This window comes from Zonotrichia albicollis, chromosome 26 (assembly GCF_047830755.1).
Source record: "Zonotrichia albicollis isolate bZonAlb1 chromosome 26, bZonAlb1.hap1, whole genome shotgun sequence".
NCBI classification, from domain to species: Eukaryota; Metazoa; Chordata; class Aves; order Passeriformes; family Passerellidae; genus Zonotrichia; species Zonotrichia albicollis.
In genome coordinates, this window is record NC_133844.1 from 5253290 (window position 1) to 5279568 (window position 26279).

At 48.6% G+C, this 26279-nt stretch overlaps 1 protein-coding gene and 1 long non-coding RNA gene across 2 annotated transcripts in view; both read left to right on the top strand.

Moving 5' to 3' along the window:
- Positions 1-772: 772 nt before the first annotated feature.
- Positions 773-7646, top strand: LOC141731904 (uncharacterized). Its single transcript, XR_012583806.1, has 2 exons — positions 773-999; positions 6650-7646. It is a non-coding gene; the product is annotated as an uncharacterized LOC141731904 (long non-coding RNA).
- Positions 7647-10089: 2443 nt separating this feature from the next.
- Positions 10090-26279, top strand: part of PEBP4 (phosphatidylethanolamine binding protein 4) — a 90602-nt gene continuing 74412 nt past the window's right edge. Inside the window, exons 1-3 of the mRNA XM_074559030.1 lie at positions 10090-10678; positions 12779-12906; positions 15266-15398. Of these exons, the coding sequence (XP_074415131.1) occupies positions 12785-12906; positions 15266-15398 (255 nt within the window). The 5' untranslated portion in view covers positions 10090-10678; positions 12779-12784. The remainder of the gene's footprint in view (positions 10679-12778; positions 12907-15265; positions 15399-26279) is intronic.

Genomic DNA, 26279 nt, shown 5'->3' on the forward strand with positions numbered 1-26279 from the left:
GTTTCCCAACGCTTTCCCTCCGAGCTGCTGTCGCGTGTCGGGGTTGCAGCAATTCCCGGTGGCTGCAGGAGCCGGCAATGGGGAATGCTGAATGTTTAATGCAGGAATGTGTGGGGGCCTGAATATATGTATTGTTATGGAGAGAGTCCCTGTTAAGATCTATGTATTGTAAGATCTATGTATTAAATAAGTGGGTCCTTATGGAGAGAGTGCCTGTAAGATCTGTGTGGGTCCGAGTTACTCCAAACGAGCCACAGCTGCCAAGTCCTCAGCTGGGCAGCAGCTGTAGCTCGTGAAGGTAACTGGAATAAACAGGGGTGGGTCGAGAGCCCGGAGGAGCCCCTGAGAAGACACACGAAGGGCTGTGCTGCAGAGAAGAACAGCTTGGTACAGTATGGGACTTGAGAAATATGGACTACAAGGAGATAACAACAGGAATGTTCCTTAATGCGGGAATTTGGGCAGCTCCAGAGGGGCTCAGAGTGTGGGGACGGAGGGATGGGGCTGGGATCGGGCTGGGCTGGGCCGTGCCAGCCCCGCTGGGATGGGGAGCGTGTGGGAATGGAGGGATGGGGCCGGGCCGTGCCGTGCCAGGCCGTGCCAGCCCCGCTGGGATGGGGAGCGTGTGGGAATGGAGGGATGGGACCGGGATTGGGCCGTGCCAGCCCCGCTGGGATCGGGAGCGTGTGGGAATGGAGGGATGGGGCCGTGCCGTGCCGTGCCAGGCTGTGCCAGCCCCGCTGGGATCGGGAGCGTGTGGCAATGGAGGGATGGGGCCGTGCCGTGCCAGGCCGTGCCAGCCCCGCTGGGATCAGGAGCTGCCAGGCTGCGGAGCTGCTGCCGCCGGAGGAGGAGAAGCGGCTCCCGCACCGCTCTGCTGCTGCGCTGCCTTGTGACTGCGAAATGAATGTGCTTAATATAGGCCAAGGGAAAACATTCTGCCCAAAATAGCAGCCCTTGCCCAGAACGCGCCGCAGCTCCGGCAGCAGCAGTCACAAGGTACCTGCCGAGGCACCGGGGCTGTGCCAGGTGTGCTGTGCTGGGCTGCACATCCCTCCCTGCTGTCCCCAAGGTCACCTCCCCCGGCTGCAGCTGCCCCCGGACTGCCAGAGGGGGTCAGGGATGGGAATTGGGGCTGGGGTGGGGGTTGCATCCCCAAATCCTGTGATCCCATGGGTGCTGCAAAGGGTGGGGTTGGGATAATTCCTGTTTGTGTTGGAGCTGAGGTTTGGGATGGGAAGGGAGAGGCTTTGGGGGCGGCTGCCAGGCTCGGGGGGCTCACCAGAGGAGTTCAGGGATGGGGGTTGGGATTGAGATTTGGGTTGGGATTGGGGTGGGGTGAGGGGGTGGGGGCCGCATCCCCAAATCCTGAGATCCCACGGGTGCTGCAGGGGATGGGATTGGATGAGATGGGGTTGGGATCATTCCTGCTGGTGATGGACCTGAGGTTTGGAATGGGAAGGGGGCTGCTGCCAGGCTCGGGAGGCTTGCCAGAGGAGTTCAGGGATGGGGATTGGGGTGGGATGAGGGGGTGATGGGGTGGGGGCCACATCCCCAAATCTTGTGATCCCATGGGCGCTGCAAAGGGTGGGATTGGGTGAGATGGGATTGGGATCCTTCCTGCTTGGGCTGGAGCTGAGGTTTGGGATGGGAAGGGGGCAGCTCTGGGGGCGGCTGCCAGGCTTGGGGGGCTCGCCAGAGGAGATCAGGGATGGGGATTTGGGATTGGGGTGGGATGAGGGGGTGATGGAGTGGGGGCTGCATCCCCAAATCCTGTGATCCCATGGGTGCTGCAAAGGGTGGGGTTGGGATAATTCCTGCTCGTGCTGGAGCTGAGGTTTGGGATGGGAAGGGGGCAGCTCTGGGGGGCTCTTTTATCTCAGTGCTGTTCCCCAGAAAATACCAGATATTCCTCTTTCCCTGCTGGAATACCTGTGTCAGCGTTGGGGTGATGCCAGGGAAGGGTTTGGGGGTCACAGCAGCCCCAGAGCTGCTCTGCTGCTGGGCTTGTGCTGCCCTGGCAGCTCCTCCTGTTGGGATCCCTGCAGCAGCCGAGCTGCTGCCAGCTCCAAAGGCAAAAAGCACCGTGGATCCCTTCCCTGATCCCACAGAGATTCCTGTGGGTCCAGCCTTTTCCTGTGGGTCCAGCCCCTTCTGGGGGCTCTGAGCTGTGCCCTGCGGTCACTCCTGACCTTCCTGGTGACAGCGTTTAATCCAGCTCGACCAGGAAAATGGGCCAGGAGTGGCTGAGAGTTCAGCGCTGGAGCTTTGGCAGGTATCAAGGGAAAAGCCAGAAATCCTCCCCTCTTAATCTCAGGCTGCACCAGGGATCTGCATTCGGTGTCTAAAGCTCTGCTGTTCCAGCCTGCGGCTCACAGGAGGGGTTTGGGTGGATAAACTCAACCCCCTCACTCCAAATTTTGCCCCAGCATCTTATAAATGCTGGAAAAACCTCAAAATTCCCTTTAACACGTAGCTCAGCCCTTTATGCTGTGGGCTCTTTAACCCCTGCCCCTAAAGTGGCTCTGGACAGACCCAGGGGAACTCCCAGCCCCATAAATCTGTCACATCCCTGAAATCCACTTAAAAATCCCCCAAGGAGCGGAGCCAGCCCCGCCAACCGCTTCAGATGCAAATTTATGGCATGGCCGGGGCCAAGTGGGGTTTTTGATTCACAAAGCTCCTGCCCAGGGGCTCGGCCGGGACAAGGTGAAGGCGACCTTGGGGTGGTTGGCGCGGAGTTCTTGGCCAGGGAAGGAGGGAAAAGTGAGGGCAAGCCATGGAAAGGGAGATAAGGGGCACAGGGAGCCAGGGCACAGCTGAGCCAGGAGGGAGGATGTGGGTTTTGTTTCCTTTTCTGATTGCTGGCCTTCCTGCAGGGCCCACACTGAGGGAATTCCCCCGGCCACCGAGGCCCTGCCAAGTTTGCTTGGCTTGCTGCTCGGTATCAGCAGTGTAAATACAATTTTTTAGTGATTTTTCAGCCCTTAGGTGTTGTTTTTTTGGAGTTTGCTCAGTGGACTCCATTGAGGTGCCACCTGGAAAACTTCGGATTTCTTCCCAAATGAAATGAAAATGCTGGAATATGGGAATATCTGATGTTTGTTGATAGCCCAAGCAGAATTTTTATTGCTCAGAAATAATTTTGCTTGGGCAAAGCAGAGTAAATGGTGCTGCCTTGCTGCTTGGTATCAGCCATGTAAATACAATTTTTTAGTGATTTTTCAGTGATTTTTCAGCCCTTAGGTGTTGTTTCTTTGGAGTTTGCTCATTGGACTGTGGGGCATGGAGGTGGCGCCTGGAAATATTCAGAAGAAAATTCTGGATTATTGAAGGGAGATCTGATGCTTGTGGGGTCTTGTTGGTAAAAAGAATAATTCTTGTTGGCAAAGCAGAATAAATGGTGCTGCCTTGCTGCTTGGTATCAGCAGTGTAAATACAATTTTTTAGTGATTTTTCAGCCCTTAGGTGTTGTTTTTTTGGAGTTTGCTCAGTGGACTCCACTGAGGTGCCGCCTGGAAAAATTCAGATTTCTTCCCAAATGAAATGAAAATGCTGGAATATGGGAATATCTGATGCTTGTTGATCTTGTTGACAGCGCAAGAAGCATTTTTATTGCTCAGAAATAATTTTGCTTGGGCAAAGCAGAGTAAATGGTGCTGCCTTGCTGCTCAGTATCAGCAGTGTAAATACATTTTTTTAGTGATTTTTCAGCCCTTGGGTGTTGTTTTTTTGGAGTTTGCTCAGTGGACTGTGGGGTATGGCGGTGCCACCTGGAAATATTTGGATTTCTTCCCAAATGAGAAGAAAATGGTGGAATATGGGAATATCTGATGCTTGTTGATCTTGTTCACAGCGCATGGATCATTTTTATTGCTCAGAAATAATTTTGCTTGGGCAAAGCAGAATAAATGGTGCTGCCTTGCTGCTCGGTATCAGCAGTGTAAATACAATTTTTCAGTGATTTTTTCAGCCCTTAGGTGTTGTTTTGTTGGAGTTTGCTCAGTGGACTCCATTGAGGTGCCACCTGGAAAAATTCGGATTTCTTCCCAAATGAGAGGAAAATGCTGGAATGTGGGAATATCTGATGTTTGTTGATAGCCCAAGCAGAATTTTAATTGCTCAGAAATAATTTTGCTTGGGCAAAGCAGAGTAAATGGTGCTGCCTTGCTGCTTGGTATCAGCAGTGTAAATACATTTTTTTAGTGATTTTTCAGCCCTTAGGTGTTGTTTTTTTGGAGTTTGCTCAGTGGACTGTGGGGTATGGCGGTGCCACCTGGAAATATTCAGATTTCTTCCCAAATGAGAAGAAAATTCTGGATTATTGAAGGAAGATCTGATGCTTGTGGGGTCTTGTTGCTAAAAATCATAATTCTTGTTGGCAAAGCAGAATAAATGGTGCTGCCTTGGTGCTACCTTGCTGCTCAGTATCAGCAGTGTAAATACATTTTTTTAGTGATTTTTCAGCCCTTAGATGTTGTTTTTTTGGAGTTTGCTCAGTGGACTCCATTGAGGTGCCACCTGGAAGAATTCGGATTTCTTCCCAAATGAGAAGAAAATGCTGGAATATGGGAATATCTGATGCTTGTTGATAGCCCAAGGAGCATTTTTTATTGCTCAGAAATAATTTTGCTTGGGCAAAGCAGAGTAAATGGTGCTGCCTTGCTGCTTGGTATCAGCAGTGTAAATACATTTTTTCAGTGATTTTTCAGCCCTTGGGTGTTGTTTTTTTTGGAGTTTGCTCAGTGGACTGTGGGGTATGGAGGTGCCACCTGGAAAAATTCAGATTTCTTCCCAAATGAAAAGAAAATTCTGGAATATTGAAGGAAGATCTGATGCTTGTGGGTCTTGTTGGTAACCCAAGCAGCAATTTTATTGCTCAGAAATAATTTTGCTTGGGCAAAGCAGAATAAATGGTGCTGCCTTGCTGCTTGGTATCAGCAGTGTAAATACATTTTTTTAGTGATTTTTTCAGCCCTTAGGTGTTGTTTTCTTGGAGTTTGCTCATGTGGGGCATTGAGGTTCCACCTGGAAATATTCAGATTTCTTCCCAAATGAGAAGAAAATGCTGGAATATGGGAATATCTGATGCTTGTTGATAGCCCAAGGAGGATTTTTATTGCTCAGAAATAATTTTGCTTGGGAAAAGCAGAATAAATCCTTGTTTTCCCGAGCTTTGGCTGGCTGCTGAGGAAGGATTTGAGGTTTTAATGGCTTCACTGGTGACTTAAAAATTTTGTCCAGCCTGAAACTGGGAACAAAAAAACCCCACAGGACTGGGGACACCGGGACAAAGTGTCACCTCCCTGACCTGCAGGCCATTCTCACCTGGGGACAGCTGAGACATCAACAAAATGGGATGGGAACAAGCTGAAAATTCCAAGAAAATGACAAAATTGCCTTTTTTTATGGAGCAGAAACGCCAAGGTGGGCCCTGGTTGATCTGGGTTTCACATCAACAGGAAGCCAGCTCCGGGTGGAAAGGGGGGAAGTTCCAAACAATGCTTTCCTGGGAAGCGAAAACAAGATTTTAATTAACTTTTAAAGCGAAACTCTGCTCGGGAAGTGACAGTTCTGCATTAAATAAACAAAGAGCTGGAGGCTTTGCACGGCTGGGGAAGCTCTGAGAGCTCCTCACTCTCAGCTGATGGTCATGGGGAGCCTCGAAAATTTTCTATTTTTGCCTCAGCCGGATCTTAAAGCACCTCTAAAAAATATTGTGGCCCCTTGGCAGCAATGGGAGAGCTCCCAGGTGGGATGTGCTGGGGTTTTTGCCTCTTTTGCCCCTTCCTTCCCCTCTCACCGCCCCAGTTGTGGCCCCACGGCTCAGCCCAGGTGGAATTTGGCTCCCAGCTCGGCTGGTTTGGCTTTCACGGGCGCTTTGTTGCTGTTAAAACAAGCCCCAGACTTCTCCCTCCCTTCCCTGCCTTCAGGTGCTTGCCTTTTATTAAGAGCTTTTTAATCTCTGATATTAACAGGAAAATAATTTCCTCATCGACCTCTCTGTTTTGTCAGCTCCGAGAGGATTTTGGAGCTGTTTGCTGGGGAGGCAAATGCAAAATATATTTATTTTTGTATGTCTATTTAAATATCTGCTCCCGAATGAGTTGATGTTGGGACTGCAGTAATTTTATTCCGTTGATTCCTTCATTGTATTAAATTAATCTTGTGCTGATTACTTTGAAAGTTTTGTTTTCTTTCTTTCCTGTTTTCTTTCTTTACTCCCTTCTTTACTCCCTTCTTTACTCCCTTCTTTACTCCCTTCTTTACTCCCTTCTTTACTCCCTTCTTTACTCCCTTCTTTACTCCCTTCTTTACTCCCTTCTTTTCTTTACTGTTTTAGTTTTAAATATTTTTATTTTTTAATTTTTTAAATTTTTTCAAATTTTTCAATTTTTTTCAATTTTTTTCAATTTTTTTCAATTTTTTTCAATTTTTTTCAATTTTTTTCAATTTTTTTCAATTTTTTTCAATTTTTTTCAATTTTTTTCAATTTTTTTCAATTTTTTTCAATTTTTTTCAATTTTTTTCAATTTTTTTCAATTTTTAATTTTATATTATTTTTTATTTTGTTTTTATTTTTATTTATTAATCATTATTATATAATTCTGTTTCGTTTTGGGTTTTTAAAATTTATTTTTATTTCCAGAATATTGGGAAATATCCCTCATGAAAGCTGCTGAGAACTGAAAGGTTTTAAGCGGGTCTTCAATGGTGTTTTCACCCAAAAAAAAGGTGAAAATTTTGAAACCCAGGGCAGCATCTCTTTGTTTCTCATGCCAGCCTGGAATGAGGGGGGAATTCCTGGACTTCCCTGGGCTCTGAACATCACACCCAGCTGGAAAAACCAGATTCCTGCAGTCCCACAGGGTTTAGTCAGGACAGGGAGCCTGGGAACAGCCTGGGGCGGCCGGGACAGGAGCTGGGCTTGGATCCGGTGTCCTGGAAGGGCTGAGCTGGAACAGAGACCGGGCAGAGCTAAAGGATAAACCAGGGATTTATTAAAAGGATCTCCTGCATGGATCCACCTTGGGAAGCACAGGAGCTCAGCCAGGGCTGCACCGAAAATGAACAAGAACGGTCACAAAATGAACCCAGGATGAACCAAAACAGTCACAAAATGAACCCAGGATGAACCAAAATGGTCCCAAGATGAACCCAAGGTGAAACAAAATGGTCCCAAGACGAACCAAAATGGTCAGAAAATGGTCCCAAGATGAACAAAAATGGTCAGAAAATGGTCCCAAAATGGTTCCAAGATGAACCAAAATGATCACAAAATTAACCCAGGATGAACCAAAATGGTCCCAAGATGAACCAAAATGAATAAAAATGGTCCCAAAATGAACCCAAGGTGAAACAAAATGGTGCCAAAATGGTCCCAAGATGAACCAAAATGGTCCCGAAAGGAACCCAAGATGAACCAAGATGGTCACAAAATTAACCCAAGATGAACCAAAATGGTCCCAAGATGAACAAAAATGGTCAGAAAATGGTCCCAAGGTGCACAAAAATGGTCACAAGATGAACCCAAGATGAACGAAAATGGTCCCAAGACGAACCAAAATGGTCAGAAATTGAACTCAAGATGAACCAAAATGGTCCAAAATATTAACCCAAGATGAACAAAATGGTTCCAAAATGAACCCAAGAGGTCCCAAAACAAACGCAAGATGAACCAAGATGGTCCCAAGATGAACCAAAATGGTCCCGAAAGGAACCCAAGATGAACCAAGATGGTCCCAAGATGAACCAAGATGGTCCCAAGATGGACCCAAGATGAACCACGATGGTCCCAAAATGAACCCAAGATGAACGAAAATGGTCCCGAGATGAACCCAAAAAGAACCAAAAATGGTCAGAAAATGAACACAAGATGAACCAAAGTGGTCCCAAAATGAACTCAAGATGAATCAAAATGGTCCCAGAATGAACCCAAGATGAACCAAAATGGTCCCAAAACAAACCCAAGATGAACCAAAATGGTCACAAAATCAACCCAAGATGAACGAAAATGGTCCCAAAATTGACCCAAGATGAACCAAAATGGTCCCAAAATGCACAAGGTCACAGGATCTCTCACTTTTATAAGTTTTGGTCCATCAGCACATTGGATTTCATTGTCCAATTCCAGCTTTTGGTTATGAAGTCCCATTCCTGTTTTGTCTCTTCGGCCCACCTTGTTTGTGTTCCTGCATTGATTGTCCTTGGTCCCAGCTGGAGCAGGAATTGTTTTGTCTCCCTGCTCTGTGCTCAGAGCTCCCCATCCCCTGACCGTAACCCCAGACCCCCACACTGAGGCAGCACAGAACTGAAAAACAGAAAATCTCAAACCTGAGGTGCCATTTCCCCCAACCCTGGGAGCTGGTTTGACACCAAAGCTGCCTTTTCCTTTCTTTCTCCAGAGGGGAAAATGCTGCCTGCAGCCTCTCCCAGGGATTTTCCTGCTTCTCCCAGGCACAAACAGGAGGAGGAGGATGGAGGAGGAGGATGCTGGTGGAAATCACCCATCCCTGGGGTCAGATTTCCAGAAATGTGGCAGGGACAGCAAAGCCAGCAGCTCTGGAGTCACCCTGGCCTGGGTTTGGAGACCACAAAATATAATATATATAATATCAATTACATATGGGGTTTAAAAATTAAATATTCCAGTGGTTTCCTGCCTTTTGGGAGCATTACACAGCAGAGGGTGTCCGGCCCTGGCATTTTTCCATGGATTTTTCATTCTGGTAGAAGCTGGACAAGTTTCCTGCTGCCCTTTAAACTCTCTCCTGAGTGGAGGAAATAAAATCTTTGTTAAAAAACCCAAATAGTTGTGGGGTTTGTTTTGTTTTTTTTTTTTTTTTTTTTTTGTGGTTTTTTTTTTTTTTCAGGCAGGAAGCCATGGTTCATCTTATACAGGAAGATGAAAAATGGTAAAATTTTACATTTTAAAAAATATAAAATTGTTGCTCCCTTGAGTTTTGCTTCCTGAGCATCCCTGGGAGATCCCCCTGCACCTTTTCCATTGGGAAAATAGAATGGTTCCTTTTGGGATGATCTGTGAGAGGCCTCCAGATGGGAAGGAGCTGATTTTGGCTCTGCAAAGGGCTTTTCTCAGCCTCTGGCCTTGGGGGGGAAAAAAAAGAAAAAGAAGAAAAAAAAAAATTCCAAATCCTTGTTCTGAGTTCATCTCAGTTTGGGTTCTTGGTGCTGTTTGGGGAATCTTTGCAAAGGGTTCACAAAAAAAAAGAAAATATAAATACTGCAAAGGGTCTGGAGAAGATCCTGAGCCAGACCTGGGGCCATGGAGCTGCTCCAGGGCTGGAGCTCCTCTGGATACTGGGAGAGCTGGGAATGTTCACTTGGAAAAGGAAAGGATCCAGGAGAGCTCAGAGCCCCTGGCAGGGCCTGAAGGGGCTCCAGGAGAGCTGGAGAGGGGCTGGGGACAGGGATGGAGGGACAGGACACAGGGAATGGCTCCCACTGGGAAAGGGGAGGTTGGGGTGGGATATTGGGATGGAATGAGGGTGAGGAGCCACAGGGAGCTGTGGCTGCCCCTGCATCCCTGAAGTGCCCAAGGTGAGTTTGGAGCACTCTGGGACAGTGAGAGGTGTCCCTGCCCTGGGATGGGATTTCAGGTCCTTCCATCCCAAACCATTCCATGGTTTGCCAGGAGTTCCTTGCCCACATCTCCACCTCTCCCTGTCCCCAACTACCTGCCCGGCCCCTTGCTCAACTTCCTAACATTTTTCCATGGATTTTTCATTCTGGTAGAAGCTGGACAAGTTTCCTGTTGCCGTTTAAACTCTCTCCTGAGTGGAGGAAATAAAATCTTTGTTAAAAAAAAAAAAGATTTTTTTTTTTTTTTAGGGAGGAAGCCATGGTTCATCTTATAAAGGAAGATGAAAAATGGGTTAGGGTTAGAAATATATATATTTCTCCAAGGAAATCCCTGCCTTCCTCACCATCCCATGACCACATTTCTGGGCTTTTTCTGATGATCACCAACTGTGCCCGGTACTGGGCACCCCGAATTTTCATCCCTCCCCATCCATGTGAGGATGCAAACCCCAAGCCTGACTCAGCCAGCCCGGCATCCCTGGGAAAAGCCTGACTCACGTGAGCCCATTTGCCGGCTCAGGGCTTTAATTACGGGCTGTGCCCATCTCGGCAGCGTGGGAACGGGACCCATTAAGCCCCTAAAAGCTCCCCATCATTCCCAATCCATTAATGTTCCTAATTAGTTAAACCCGGCCGCCTCTTTCCCCTCGCCGGGCTCGCTCGTGTTCCCTGAGCGTGCAGCCGCCGCTCCATTATGTAACGATCCCCTCGCTGCTGTAATCCCAACTCACACCGGGCTCTTTCTCACTATTATTTTATTTCATGTGCCTCTTCCCCCGAGCCCATCAGGCAATGGGCGAGACGGGCAGAGCCCAGCGGGGCTCGCAGCGCTCCTGAGCAGCCCGAGAGGCGCGGGTGCGGTTGGGGGGCAGCGCCCGGGGCCGTTCGGGGCCGTTGGGGCGGTTGCCGGGGGTTAAAGCCGTTGGCAGAGCCGGAGCAGCCGCCTGCCCCTTCCCTGGGCTTTGCCTCTCGTTGCCGGTCCCTTGTGTCCCTTCCTGCCAAGGAAACCATCTCCACGGCAACCTCAAACCTCGGGGCTGTGCCTCGGAGCTGCTCAGCCGTCCCCAGGACCCCGGTAAGTGGCTCTTTGGTGGCCCGGGGCTGTCAGGTTTGGCTGCTGGGCTCGGCATTGGGGTGGGCACCCAACCCCCTTGTCCCCTTATCCCCATGTCCCCTTATCCCCTTGTCCCCTTATCCCCTTATCCCCTTGTCCCCATGTCCCCTTGTCCCCCTCGAGGCTTAAAAAGGGGTGGCCAGAATGTGAGAAAACCGCTGAAGGGGTGGCTGGGTCAGCCTTGGTTTTGGGGACATGTCCTGCTGTCCTGGCTGGGTGTGAGTCCCCGGACAGACCACAGCCACCCCCGATCCCGATTTTCTGTCAGGTTTGGGAGAGCAGCAGGTGGAGATGGGGCTGTGTCCCCTCTCGGTGTCCCCGGGATGGCAGCGGTGTCGCCACGTGGGGACATTCCCGGGCACACGTGGAGGGGAACAAGGACCAGCCCTTATGGGCAAGGCTCCTCTGAGCTGGGCTGGGCTCGGGATTGCCCGGAAAAATAAATTTCTCCTGGAAAAGAAGAGTAGGACACGGTTCCGTTCTGGAATAAATGGAATTAAAGTTGTGGCGCTGCAGGAGGAAATGACGGACAAGTGTCGGATTCTGTTCTTTTTTGACTTGGAGATGGGGTAACTGAGAGGTTTGCATCTGTTTGTGTGAAAAACGCCAATCACTTGGTTTTAGAATTTTAAAAGTTTAATAGTAATAAAATGATTGTAAAAATAGAAATATAATTAGAGTAATAAAGATTTGGTCAATTGAGATTAGGACAATAAGAGACAATAAGAATAAAGAGTTACAGACAGTCCAGGTACCTTTTCTGGGCAAAATAAGCCCAAAAAAAGAACCCCGTTAACAGAGGATTAACCCTTAAAATCAATAACCTGTTGCATGTTATACATGATGCATAAATTCCATTCAAACACAGGATTCTGTCTGGGCAGTGTCAGGTTCTTCCTCTGAATCCAAACGTGAGCAAAGTGGGAAGAAGTTTCTACTGATAATGGAGCAATAAATTCTCTTTTTCTGAAAGATTGAGGTGTCCTGTGGCTGCTATCTCAGTGCAAGTACCTCATTCCTTTCTTTAAAGAAAATATCCCACATCCATAGTTTCTGTTTTAACTACAAAAGTTCCATTTTAACTACAAAACTACATTTACCATCCTATTAAAATGTTCATACAGCACTACTAATCAATACAACATAATACACATTGTAAATATCTACCTAGAGCCATATAATATGCACTTTTCACAGTTTGCAAGCCTTGAGATAAGAAACTTAGAAATGCCATAGAATAGGACAGACTTTGTTGAGAAATATATCTAGGAGCAAGTTTCAAAGGATGCCCTCACAAATAAAACTAAATACTTTAGAGAAATAGAACTGTGAATGATGCATTAGAGTAAAAGCCACGAGGAGTAATTCTAGATAATGAACTTTAAAGCATTTACGCTATGGCATGGCAAAAGCTGATAGGCCAAAAAATGTATTGTAATATATGTTTTATATAATACATATATTGTATATATATATTGTGTATATATATATACATATATATATATATATAATATGTATATATATATATAAAATATATGTATTTTATATATAATATGTTATATAGTATATATATTATATATAATATTATTATATGAATAATAATTGATATTATAATATTATGTATTTTATATTATTACATATTACAATTATTATTACGATATTATAATTTTATTTTATATATTATATTTTTATATTTATAGATATACTATATTTAAATTGTAGTTTAAAAGTATTTGGCTTCTGATTGTAAGGGTGTGAGTTATAACAATTGAATATATAACATATATAAAAATAATATATATATAAGATAAATAATATGTATGAATATATACTATAAATATAAAAATGAAATAGATGTATAAATTGAATTATATCTGTATTGTTTCACACTTCACATGGGACTAAAAATAGAATAAAAGTTTTTGAAGTGCCTCTCAGTTGCCCCATCTCTAAATCAAAGCAGAGCCTGATCAGACAGAGCAGGGCTGGGATGGGCCTGGGCTGCTGTGGGCTGGGGGTGCTGGCTGCCCTGGGCTCACCCTGCTGTCCCCGTGTCCCCAGGGCAGGATGAAGCTGCTGGGGGCCGTGCTGGTGGCGCTGTCCCTGCTCCTGCCGGGGGCCTGGGCCAGCGAGGCCTCCCGGACCTGCATCTTCCAGACCCTCAGCGAGGCCGACCACGAGTTCTGCCGGTGAGCCGCGCTCCGGGGCCTCTGTCACCTGCCTGGCCTGGCCTCTGTCACCTGCCTGGCCTCTGTCCCCTGCCTGGCCTGGCCTGGCCTCCGTCACCTGCCTGGCCTGGCCTGGCCTCTGTCACCTGCCTGGCCTGGCCTCTGTCCCCTACCTGTCCCCAACCTGGCCTCTGTCGCCTGCCTGACCTGGCCTCTGTCACCTGCCTGGCCTGGCCTCTGTCACCTGCCTGGCCTGGCCTCTGTCCCCTACCTGTCCCCAACCTGGCCTCTGTCACCTGCCTGGCCTGTCTTCTGTCCCCTGCCTGGCCTCTGTCCCCTGCCCATCCCCTGCCTGGCCTGGCCTCTGTCACCTGCCTGGCCTGTCTTCTGTCCCCTGCCTGGCCTCTGTCCCCTGCCTGGCCTGGCCTGGCCTCTGGCCCCTGCCTGTCCCCAGCCTGTCCTCTGTCACCTGCCTGTCCTCTGTCCCCTGCCTGTCCTCTGAATGGCCTCTGTCCCCTGCCCGTCCCCTGCCATTCCCTTTGTGTCACCTCCTACCTGGCCTTCTGTCCCCTGCCTGTCCCCAGCCTGGCCTCTGTCCCCTGCCTGGCTTTCTGTCTCCTGCCCATCCCCTGCCTGGCCTGGCCTCTGTCCCCAGCCCAGCCTGGCCATCCCCTTTGTGTCACCTCCTGCCTGGCCTGGCTTCTGTCCCCTGCTCAGTCTGGCCTCTGTCCCCTGCCCTGCCTGCCCTTGCCGTTCCCTTTGTGTCACCTCCTGCCCGGCCTGACTTCTGTCCCCTGCTCAGTCTGTCCTCTGTCCGTCCCCTGCCTGTCCCCAGCCTGGCCTCTGTCTCCTGCCTGTCCCCTGTCTGGCCTGGCCTCTGTCCCCTGCCCTGCCTGGCCATTCCCTTTGTGTCACCTCCTGCCCAGCCTGGCCTCTGTCCCCTGCCCAGTCTGGCTTCTGTCACCTGCCTGGCCTGGCCTCTGTCCCCTGGCTGTCCCCTGCTCAGCCTCTGTCACCTGCCCAGCCTGGCAATTTCTTTTGTGTCACCTTTTGCTCAGCCTGGCCTCTGTCCCCTGGCTGTCCGCTGCCATTCCCTTTGTGTCACCTCCTGGCACAGTTCATCCCAGTGTCCCCTTGCCTGTGAATTTTGGCTGTTTTGCTCCTTTTCGCTGGATGTGGCATCTCTGGGGTTATTCCCCCGCTGTGCAAGGGCTCTGGAAGTGACTTTGGCAGCGTCAGGAGTTTTCCATGGAAAGCTTCAGGGGAAGGAGGCTGCTTTTCCATGGAATGCTGGAATACTTTGGGTGGAAAGGGGCCCTAAAACCCATCCAGCTCCAACTTCCCACTCTCTCAGGCCTTAAAACCCATCCAGCTCCAAACCCAACCATCCCAGACCCTAAAACGCATCCAGCCCCAACTATCCCAAGTCCTAAAACTCACCCAGCTCCAACCCCATCTATCCCAGGCCCTAAAATCCATCCAACCCAATTATCCCAGGCCCTAAAACCCATCCAGCTCCAACCCCAAATAATCTAGGCCCTAAAACCCATCCAGCTCCAAACACAATTATCCCAAGCCCTAATACCCATCCAGCTCCAACCCCAGCTATCCCAGGCCCTAAAACCCATCCAACCCAATTATCCCAGGCCCTAAAACCCATCCAGCTCCAACCCCAAATAATCTAGGCCCTAAAACCCATCCAGCTCCAAACACAATTATCCCAAGCCCTAATACCCATCCAGCTCCAACCCCAACTATCCCAGGCCCTAAAACCCATCCAGCTCCAACCCTAACTATCCCAGGCCCTAAAACCCATCCAGCTATAACCTCAACTATCCCAGGCCCTAAAACCCATCCAGCTCCAACCCCATCTATGCCAGGCCCTAAAACACATCCAACCCAATTATCCCAGGCCCTAAAACCCATCCAGCTCCAACCACAACTAATCCAGGCCCTAAAACCCATCCAGCTCCGACCCCAACTATCCCAGGCCCTAAAACCCATCCAGCTCCGACCCCAACTATCCCAGGCCCTAAAACACATCCAGCTCCGACCCCAACTATCCCAGGCTGATCCAACCTGGCCTGGGACACTTCCAGGGGTGAGGCAGCCACAGCTCCTCTGGGAATTCCATCCCAGCCCCTCCTCATCCTCTCAGGGAGGAATTCTTTCACAAAATCTCCTGAAGAACACACCAGGAGCACAGGAATTCAAATGTCCTTCAGCAGATTTAGGGAAGGCATTTAGAATTATAATAATTTATAATAATTCCCGTTCTTCCACCCTTTCACTCCGCTGGCATTCCCAACCCCATCCCAACACTGCCCTGTCACCCATTCCCACTTCCAGCCTCATTTCCCTCCCTGTGTCCTTTTTCCAGGGGGGATTTGGAAATCATCTACCCTGAGGTGGGCGACGTGAGCTGCTCCTACATCCCCAAGTGCCACGGCTACCGCCACAAGCTCAGCGACGAGTGGGGCAAACCCCGCGTGCGCTACCCCTGGGCCAAGAAGGTGAGGCTCAATTCTGCTTTTCCTGGGCTCAGGGGGACTTTGGGAGCTTTTTTCCCATTTTTCCTCATTTATTCAGGGGTTTGGCTGAGCTGTGGATAAATGGAATTGGTTTTTTTGTGATTTTTTGGGTAATTTATTTTAATTATTTTTCCTACGTTGTGGCCATTAAATCACCTTTTCTTGCATTCAGACCTATTTTACAACACTGAAATCAGTTTTATATTTTATATTAATATAATATAGTATAATATAGAATAATATAGTATAACATAACATAATATAATGTAATGTAATATACTATACTATACTATAATATAAATGTAATTTAATATAAATATAATACTAATATAATATAATATAAGCGTAATTATAAAATTATATATATTATATTATATTCATAATATAATATATAATGTGATGCAATATAATATATACAATTATATTATATTATATTATTAATGTTATATTAATATTATATTACATTATATGATATTGTCTTTGTATTATATGCTATTATTTTTATATTTGATTTCTATTTTATTACTTTTATATTTTATGTTTATATATTTCATACTTTTATATATTTTTACATTTCTATTTTTAATTTTATATTTTTTCCTTTGGCCATTTACTAAATAATTTTATTTTCCTACATCATACCCATTTTACAGCTATTCCAGCCATGTTGTATCCATTTAATGAATTCTTTTCACCAAGTCACCACATTTCAATTTAGAATATTTGCTGCATTGTAACCATTATTTCCCTTACAAATGCAGTAATTAATAATTTTCCCCTACACTCACTTTTAAAACAATTAATTAAATTTTAATATACTGTGACCATTTAAGTGGCCAGAGCATAGCAAAGCAATTAAGTTATTTTTTCCTGCTACATGGGCCCACTTAGTAATTTAATTTTTTGCTATTTGTGGCCTCCTAATGATTTAGTTTTGTGCTCCATCACGGCTATTTTTAAAAAGGAATTAAATGGCTGCAATGTAGGAAAAATAGGAATTAAGTGGCCAGAAGTAGAGAAAACTTTTATTAATTTTATATCTATGTTGTGGCCACTGAATATTTATAATTTTTGCTACATTTTGGCCATTTCAATTTAATTTCCTCTACTTTGACCACTTAATTTTTGGTATATTCTGACCACTGGATTTTTTTCACTCCATTGTGGCCGTTTCATTGTTTTGCCACAACTCAGCCAAAAAAAAAAAACAAAAAAACCCCAAAAAATTCAATCTAAAATTTTCCACCATGGATTTTGCTTTTACAAAATTTTAAAATCAACTTTTCAAAGCTCTTCTGGCTTCAGGGTGGGATTTGGGATCGGTGGTGGGGTTTGGGATTGGCGATGGGAATTTGGTATCGTGGGTGGGATTTGGGGGTCGGCATTGGAATTTGGGATCCGCAATGGGAATTTGGGATTCATGATGGGATTTGGGATTCCCAATGGAATTTGGGATTCTCAATGGAGTTTGGGATCCGCTTTGGAATTTGGGATTGGCTGTGGGATTGGGGATCGGTGATGGGATTTGGGATTTGACATGGAATTTGGGATTTGCGATGGGATTTGGGTTCAGCGGTGGAATTTGGGATCTGCGATGGAATTTGGGATCAGCAATGGGATTTGGGATTTGACATGGAATTTGGGATCAGAGTTGGAATTTGGAATCACTGTTGAAATTTGGGATCAGCGTTGGAATTTGGGATCTGTGATGGAATTTAGGATTGGCGGAAGGAATTTGGGATCGGAGATGGGATTTGGGATTTGACATGGAATTTGGGTTCGACGGTGGAATTTGGGTTCGGCGGTGGAATTTGGGATCGGCGATGGGATTTGGGATCAGCGTTGGAATTTGGGATCAGCGTTGGAATTTGGGATCCGTGATGGGATTTGGTATCAGCGTAGGAACTTGGGATATGTGATGGAATTCGGGATCTGAGATGGAATTTGAGATTTGCAATGGGATTTGGGATCCGGGATGGAATTTGGGATGGGCTGAGGGGGGAATCCCGGTGATGCTGTTCCCTCTCGCCACCACGAGGTGGCAGCATTGAACTGCCCGAGCTCCAGCGCCGCCCGAACTGGGAGAAACTGGGATGAACTGGGATGAACTGGGAGCACCGAGTTCTGTGCTAAGAGTGCCGCGGGCACGGGGAGGGGACAATAAATGGGGTGACACTGAGGTATTTTAGGGGACACCCCGTGCCGTGCCCTGCTGTGATCCCAAATCCGTCCCAGGATGCGGCACCGTCTCTTAGCGTTCCTAAATCCCGGTGGAATCCTCGCTGGCACCCCAAAACCGCCCTATCCCAATAATTTCTGTAATTCCCATGGCAGCTCCAGCCCTGGCAGCTGCTCAGGGAGAAGTCAGCTCTGCTGGCGTTACCTCGCACTGTGCACAATCCGTTTTTCCGCCTCTCCCCCCCCTCCAGTCTCGGAAGTCTCTTCCCCCTGCGGATCACATGGTTGGAAGGAGAACTTTTCCCTAAAGATGTCTGATTGTCCAAAAAAATCAAAAAATCCTCTTTGCTGGCAGCGGCTGCTGCGCGCAGACCCATCCCCGGCTTTCCAGGAGTTTGAAGTTTCCCAGGGATGGATGTGGGCAGTTGTTTTTCCTTTAATTTTAGTCCTGGAAAGCAAAGCAGGGCCGGGAGAAGGGAGGGGACTCTCCGGGGATAGAACGCGGCTGTGGGAAGGATTTTGGGGAGCAGAGCCAGACCGTGCCAGGCTGAGCATCCCAGAATCCACAAAATCCACATCGCAGAATCCACAGAAAGCAGGGAAGGCAGAGCCGGGAGCTTGGGGGTGGCACCTGTTTATTTTGGGCTGGAATTCCAGCTGTGCCTCGGGGGTGGCAGGTCCCCAGGGAGCCCCTGGCACGGGCGGCGGCTCCCGCTGGCACCGGGAGCGGCTCTGCCGAGGATTTGGCACCGATTCCTTCCGAGACATCTCGGCACATCTTGAGCTGAGGCGGCATCTGAGGACACGGGGCCCCGCTGCCTCCCGGGCTTTGGGGTGGGTTTCTCCTCTGGCCTTCCCCCAAAAATGCCTCCCCAGCTCTGCACAGCTGGGAATGATCCAGCTGCAGTGTCCAGAGTTCATTCTATATAGCCTTAAACCCCCTGTCTCTCCTCAATTTTGTTTATTTTTAATAGAAATATACAATTTTTTTACTCCCGAACCCCTAAGGATGCTTTGGGATAATCTTTTTCCCTCCTAAGCTCACCCTAAATTGAGTGGGAACAAGAGCTGCAGCATGAGAGTTGTTTTTATGCTTTATGTGGGTATTTCTAAACCCAGGAAATTTGATTATTCCTAATTTATTCCCAAATGGGAGCGGGAAAATTTGGCAAAGCGAGGAGATCTCCATCTCCCTGTGGTGCACCAGTGATCCTGGATGGGGTGGGGAGGGCTGGCTGAAGGGCTGGAGATGCTTTTCCCATCCAAATCAGAAAATCTCGGGGTTTGAGGATGCAAACTTGTGTAGGAAGTGTCGGCTCTCTGTGGAACACTTTGTCTCTTCAAGAAAAACAACCACCAAAAAAGCCAAATGCGGAGTGTTTGTTTTTCTCTCTAGAAATATTTATCAGTTTTCTGAAAGGAGGAGGGGGGAACGGGAGGTCTCCCATTCTCGTCCCAGATATTTGGGATGGGTTTGGGGTCACCTTTGCGCCCAAGGTCTGTCCCTGCAGCTCCTCGGGGAAGGGAATATCGCTGGTTTGGGGTGAGGAGATGAAAGTGGGGTGGCATCTTGCAAATCTGAGCTCTGACGGCAGCAAAATCTGGCCTGGGGGACTTCAATGCATCACTTTAGGGTGGATTTGAATATTTTGTCATGTTTAAACATTGAGCTGTCAAACCCAGCTTTATCAAACATCAATTTACTGCACAAAAAAATGCATTTTGGGGCAATTTTTAGTGCCATGAGGGCACCTGGTGTGTGTGGGGGCATTTCAGTGAGCAAAAGGCTCAGGGAAGGGAGTCAGGGATGCACTGCCAGGGGCAGGAGAGGGGTTGTGGATGGATGGATACCCTGGAAAACCTTGAACTGCCCTGTGCTGGTGGGCAGAGGTCTGGGAATGTCTCTCAGGAGATCAGCTCTGATGTTCAGGATGCTGAATCCATGGGAGATCAACCTTCAGATGTTTGGGATGTTCCATCCATGGAAGATCAGCTCTGAGATGTTCAGGATGTTCAATCCATGGGAGATCAGCCCTGGGTTGTTCAGAATGTTCAGTCCATGGGAGATGCAACCCTGGGATGTTCCATCCATGGGAGATCAGCCCTAGGATGTTCAGGATGCTGAATCTATGGGAGATGCAACCCTCAGATGTTTGGGATGTTCCATCCATGGAAGATCAGCTCTGAGATGTTCAGGATGTTCAATCCATGGGAGAGCAGTTTTGAGATGTTCAGGATACTGAATCTATGGGAGATGCAACCCTCAGATGTTTGAGATGTTCAGTCCATGGGAGAGATCAGCCCTGGGATGTTCAGGATGTTCAGCCCATGGAAAATGCAGCCTTGGGATGTTCAGGATGTTCAGTCTGTGGGAGATCAGTCCATGGGAGATCAGCCCTGGGATGTTCAGGATGCTGAATCTATGGGAGATGCAGCCCTCAGATGTTCAGGATGTTCAATCCATGGGAGAGCAGCCCTGGGATATTCAATCCATGGAAAATGCAGCCCTGGGATGTTGAGGATGTTCAATCCATGGAAAATGCAGCCCTGGGATGTTCAGGATGCTGAATCCATGGGAGATCAGCCCTGGGTTGTTTAGAATGTTCAATCCATGGGAGATGCAACCCTGGGATGTTCAATCCATGGGAGATCAGCTCTAAGATGTTTGGGATGTTCAATAAATGGGAGATCAATCCTGGGATGTTCCATCCATGGGAGATCAGCCCTGGCATGTTCAGGATGTTTGATCTGTGGGAGATGCAGCCCTGGGATATTCAGGATGTTCAATCCATGGGACATCAGTCCTCGGATGTTCAATCCGTGGGACATCAGCCCTGGCATGTTTGGGATGCTCCATCCATGGGAGATCAGCCCTGGCATGTTTGGGATGCTCCATCCATGGGAGATCAGCCCTAGGATGTTCAGGATACTGAATCCATGGGAGATGCAACCCTCAGATGTTTGAGATGTTCAATCCATGGGAGGGAGATCAGCTCTGGAATGTTCAGGATGTTTGATCTGTGGGAGATCAGCCCTGGGATGTTCAGGATGCTGAATCTATGGGGGATTAGTCCTGGGATGTTCTATCCGTGGAAGATCAGCTCTAGGATGTTTGGGATGTTCAGTAAACAGGAGATGCAGCCCTGGGATGTTCAATCCATGGAAAACACAGCCCTGGGATGTTTGGGATGCATCATCCATGGGAGATCAGTCCTGGGATGTTCAGGATACTGAATCTATGGGAGATGCAGCCCTCAGATGCTTGGGATGTTCAATCCATGGGAGGGAGATCAGCTCTGGAATGTTCAGGATGTTCAGTCCATGGGAGATCAATCCATGGGAGATCAGCCCTGGGATGTTCAAGATGTTCAGTCCATGGGAGAGATCAGCTCTGGAATGTTCAGGATGTTCAGCCCATGGAAAATGCAACCTTAGGATGTTCAATCCATGGGAGATCAATCCATGGGAGATCAGTCCTGGAATGTTCAGGATGTTTGATCTGTGGGAGATCAGCCCTGGGATGTTCAGGATGTTCAGTCTGTGGGAGATCAATCCATGGGAGATCAGCTCTGGGATGTTCAGGATACTGAATCTATGGGAGATGTAACCCTCAGATGTTTGAGATGTTCAATCCATGGGAGAGATCAGTTCTGGAATGTTCAGGATGTTCAGCCCATGGAAAATGCAGCCTTGGGATGTTCAGGATGTTCAATCTATGGGAGATCAGTCCATGGGAGATCAGCTCTGGGATGTTCAGGATGCTGAATCTATGGGAGATGCAACCCTCAGATGTTCAGGATGTTCAATCCATGGGAGAACAGCCCTGGGATATTCAATCCATGGAAAATGCAGCCCTGGGATGTTGAGGATGTTTGATCCATGGGAGATGCCACCCTGGGATGTTCAATCTGTGGGAGATGAGCCCTGGAATGCCCAATCCTCACCTCAAAACTCTCCAGAGCACATCCCAATCCCCCTTTGGGTCCCACTGCCCAGACCTGACCTCCAAACCCCAAACACCCAAATACCCAGAGCACCTCCCAAAACCCCAAACCCAGGAGCTGCTGGGGGCCCTTTCCCAGCCCAGGGAAGCAGGAGAACATCTGGGAGAACGGGAAACGCGTCCTCCTTGTCCTGCCTCGATATTGCTTCGCTCAAGCAAAAATAAATTGGAAAAGAAAATTGGCCCCTGCGCCAATTTGGGGCAGTTTCTGGATTGTGCAGCGTGGCAAAGCCCCCGACGGTGATGGATCGCTGCATTAACCCAAAGCTGCGTCCCCTGATTCCCTTTTATTACCACTCGTGGTGGCAGACAGAAAAACAGATTACACTGGAGATCAAATCGATAGGAACTTTATTTACTGGCCTTTTAAAAACATATTTCTGGGCTTTATAAAAACATACGGCAGATGCCAGGGATGGGCCTTGTCTCCTTGTTAAAAAGCAATTTACCTGGGCTGGAGCTGCTACCTTTTACCTGCTCCTCCAGATTTGTTTTCATCCCAAGGTTTGACAACTTCCTTAGAGCCTTCTTTAGGCCGTGCCATCACTTTTTTAGGATACAGGAAGGAATTGGATTTTTTTTTTTCACAACAAAGTCTAGAAATAAAGTGTTTTTCTCAGGGTTTCTACCCCAAACTCAACTTTTTAAAACTTGTTTTTGCAAAGCAGCCGATTTGCACATCCTTGAGCTCAGCTCCTTCTTGCTGCCCCTCAGCTTTTTGGGATGAAGGCATTTCCAAGCTGTGAAGAAATAGGGATGGGGAAAAGCCCCCGAAGCTGTGTAACCCATGGGATGGGACCTTCAGGGTTGGCTTTGAGCTTTTTGTGCCTAAAACTGTGGCCAGCACCCAGGGGTGGGGCTGGAGAGGCCCTGGGAATTGGAGCTGTGCCCTTGGGAATGGGAGCCCAGGGAGGGAAGAGCGGGAGGAGTTGTTTCTCTCAAGAACCCACAGAAAACCCACTCTGCTTCTTTTCCCCAATTCTCCCCTTGTGTGAAGCACTTGGTGGCCTGGTTGGGGACAGGCCTGGCTTGGGACAAGCCTGATTCATAAAGAGTTTTGTGATCCCATTATTTGGGCGCTCATTTGTGTGAGGAAATTCATTTATTTGCACAAAGGCAAGTTCAGCTTTGTTCCATCCCCTCCCGGGACGTGCTGCAGGGGTGGCAGGAGGGGACGTGCAGCTGGCTGGGGAGGGACCTTTTTGTGGCACTCAGGTTCCATCCCCGCCTTGCTGGAGAAGATGGGTTGGAAGCAGAAGATTTCTGACAGTTTGTGTATCCCTGCTGGCTCATGGAGCCGTCTGGAGCTGAGGAGCCACCAGCGTGGTTTTCTCCTTCTCTCTCAATCCTGTCTGGGCTCCTCAGAAACAATGGCCCAGCATTCCTCCCCGCTGCTGTCAGCCGAGATTGCCGGGATTAGCCCAAGCCCCCGGTGATGAGCCCCTCCCTGCTGGGTCGGTTCCCATGCCCCGGGATCGCTCGGTGGCATTCCAGCACCCCCGACTTCACAGGGGGAATGGTGTGAGGGATCTGAGCTTCCACAGGGCCTCTCTGAGGGCTTTGGAGAGGGGTGGCAAAGCCAAAATGAATGTGTGTGCTGAGGGCTCTGCGTGCTGCCTCAGCCCTGTCCTCTGCTGACCCGCTGCTGCCGTTCCATGGGGGATTTATTGGGGTGTGACCCCTCTGAGCCAAGCACTGCTCAAATTTGGGGAGCAGGAAGGTTTTTCCCCTTGATGGGAACGTCTGGAGTGGTTCAACAACATCACAGGGGATGTTGTCCCCTCCGTGTGCTGCCTCAGCCCGGTCCTCTCATACCACCTTTTCCATGGGGGATTTATTGGGATGTGACCCCAACGACTCAAGCATTGCTCAAATTGATCCTTTTGGGGAGCAGGAAGGTATTTCCCCTTGATGGGAACAGCTGGAGTCATTCACCAACATCACAGGGGATGTTGTCCCCCCTGCGTGCTGCCTCAGGCCTGTCCTCTCCTGCCACCCATTCCATGGGGCATTTATTGGGGTGTGACCCCTCCGAGCCAAGGTCTGCTCAAATTTGGGGAGCAGGAAGGTTTTTTCTCCTTGATGGGAATGGTTGGAGTGGTTCAACATCACAGGGGTGTTGTCCCCTGTGTGCTGAGGGCTCTGTGTGCTGCCTCAGCCCTGTCCTCTCCCACCACCATTTCCATGGGGGATTTATTGGGGTGTGACCCCTCTGAGCCAAGCACTGCTCAAATTTGGGGAGCAGGAAGGTTTTTCCCCTTGATGGGAATGGCTGGAGTCGTTCACCAACATCACAGGGGATGTTGTCCCCCCCGTGTGCTGCCTCAGCCCTGTCCTCTCCTGTCACCGCTCCCATGGGGCATTTATTGGGGTGTGATCCCAACGACTCAAGCACTGCTCAAATTTGGGGAGCAGGAAGGATTTTCCCCTTGATGGGAATGTCTGGAGTGGTTCACCAACATGTTGTCCCCCACCAGGCCCTGGTGCCACCGGAGGGGACCGGGGGGCAGCTGGTGCCACGCGCCAGGAGAGCCTCATTCCATGAGCGATCCTGGCAGGAATGTCACTTCACATCCATCTCCTGACCTCCCCGTTCTCCGGACCTTTAACCACCCTGGACAAACATCATTTTCCCGAAGGCAGAGGCCGGGAAGCACCTCCAGGTCATCCCCGTGCCTCGGCATCCCCCGCTCGCTCCTCGTTTTCCACAGCAAAAAAAAAATGTTTGAAGGCGCCGCTGATTTTTCCCTTTGATCCCTGTAAACACTATACAGTAATCAAAGTTTAAGCTGCTTTGGGTGAAATAATTGCTTAACAATCATATAAGACAAAGTGATTCAACAAATGACAATTAGGACTTGTGATCTACAGAACAGATGCATTCAGTGTAGCATATTATAATGTGCTAATAGGAGATTGACAGCACAATAATAGGAGAGAACAGCCACTCAGCCTATAATTCCCAACCAAATGTGAGGCTGTCCACAGAGCTCAAATCCGAACAGGCTGTAAAATTAGAGGTAAGAAGGCACAAGTTTCACAAAGACTCATTAGCAGGTTGGCTGTGAATTTCCAAGGAAGGGGGGAAAATTCCTGCTGGAGGATTTACTCGCGAAAGGAAGGAAGGGGAGGGGGGGAACCTCAACCTCCGCACGTCTTTGCGCTGGGAATGAGTAACCTCGATCACACTGGGCTCCAACAGGCTGGAGCTGCTGCCGGATGCCAGCCAGGTTTGGGAGCAGAGGGCGGATGCACGGAGCAGACGCCGGTGTGAAGGACCAAACGAGATGAGGATTGATATGAGCACGGAGCTCCACCGGGCGTTCCCGACGGGAATTGGGCACTTCCCAAGCCTTAAATGATACTGATGGGTGACAGGGGCACCCTTTAGCCCTGTCCATGGCAATTAAGGCTTGTGCTTTCTCTCTGTGGGGACATGGAGGGATGGGGACGTGTGGGGAGTGGAGCTGTCAATCTCCACACGTGCGGAGGCAGGAGCTGGATCCATCCCTGAACCCCTCCACACCCTGGGACAGCATTCTCTGTGTGCTGCTCTCTGCTTCCTTCCAGAGAGATCAAAGGGACTTTAAATTCCCAGCTCTGGTGACAAAACAGATTTCAGCTCGTCTCTGGTCCTTCCCGCGCCCCGCGCACGTGTTCCACCAATGTGGAATTTGGCCATGTTTTATTATTAAATAAACATGCCAGAAAATGCACTTTTTGTGCATGGGGGAGGATGAGAAGGTTTGGTAATTAAAACTTCCATCCGTCAACGCTTTGCTCCCAGAGATAATTGTGTGGCTCCCGCAGATGTATGTTTTGTGTGGAATTAACCAGTGGGAATTGGGGCTGCTGTGGCTGCAGGGATGGGATGTGCCAGGGGCTGCCCAGGATTCCAGTGGGACATCCTGGGGAAGGTGTGATCGTGCTCTGGTTGGGAATTTGTTGGGAATTTTGCTTTTTGTCTCAGTTTATTGCACGGGCAAGTGCTTTAGATCTACTTTATTTTCACCTGCAAATCCCAAAACTGCAAGGATGCACCTGCCATAACAAATATAGATTTCACATGAATTTTATTAATTGCAGAGCCAAACTGGGTTGAAAAAACAGATAAATCTGTTGAAAATAATAAAATTTTTCTTTCCCCTTGCCCCATCCTTGGATTTTCCCAGCATGTTTCCATGGATTGTCCCAGCCTGTGATGTGCCAATGTGGGCGTCATGGGGCACTTGGAATTTCAGAGCCTTTAGCCAAGGTGACACCGGAGAAAAAGCTGCAAAGATCCCTCCCCTCATCCCAACTCCAGGATTTATTTTTGAGGAGACCCTTAGGAAGGGCTGCCCCCGCAGAGGCTGGAGCCCATCTGGGTGTCAGAGCTTCCACGGGGTGATCGATGGCAGATCAATGAGCCCCAAGGGGATCTGTCACCCTGGTGGTGTCTCCTGACATGCCCTGGACCCGCCTGGGCTTTTTCAAAAGGAATTAATGGCATTTGGGGTGGGCAGGAGGGTTTATAGCAGCAGGCAGGTTCCTCTCGATGCTTGAAAATGGAATTTGTGGGGTTTGGAATTGTGTTTAATTATGGGGGAGTCAAGTATAGCTCCCCTTCATCTTCCTGGCATCCTCCTCGTTCTCCCCTGCTCCTCCTGATTCCATGGAACTTCCCTGTTCTGGTTGTGGAC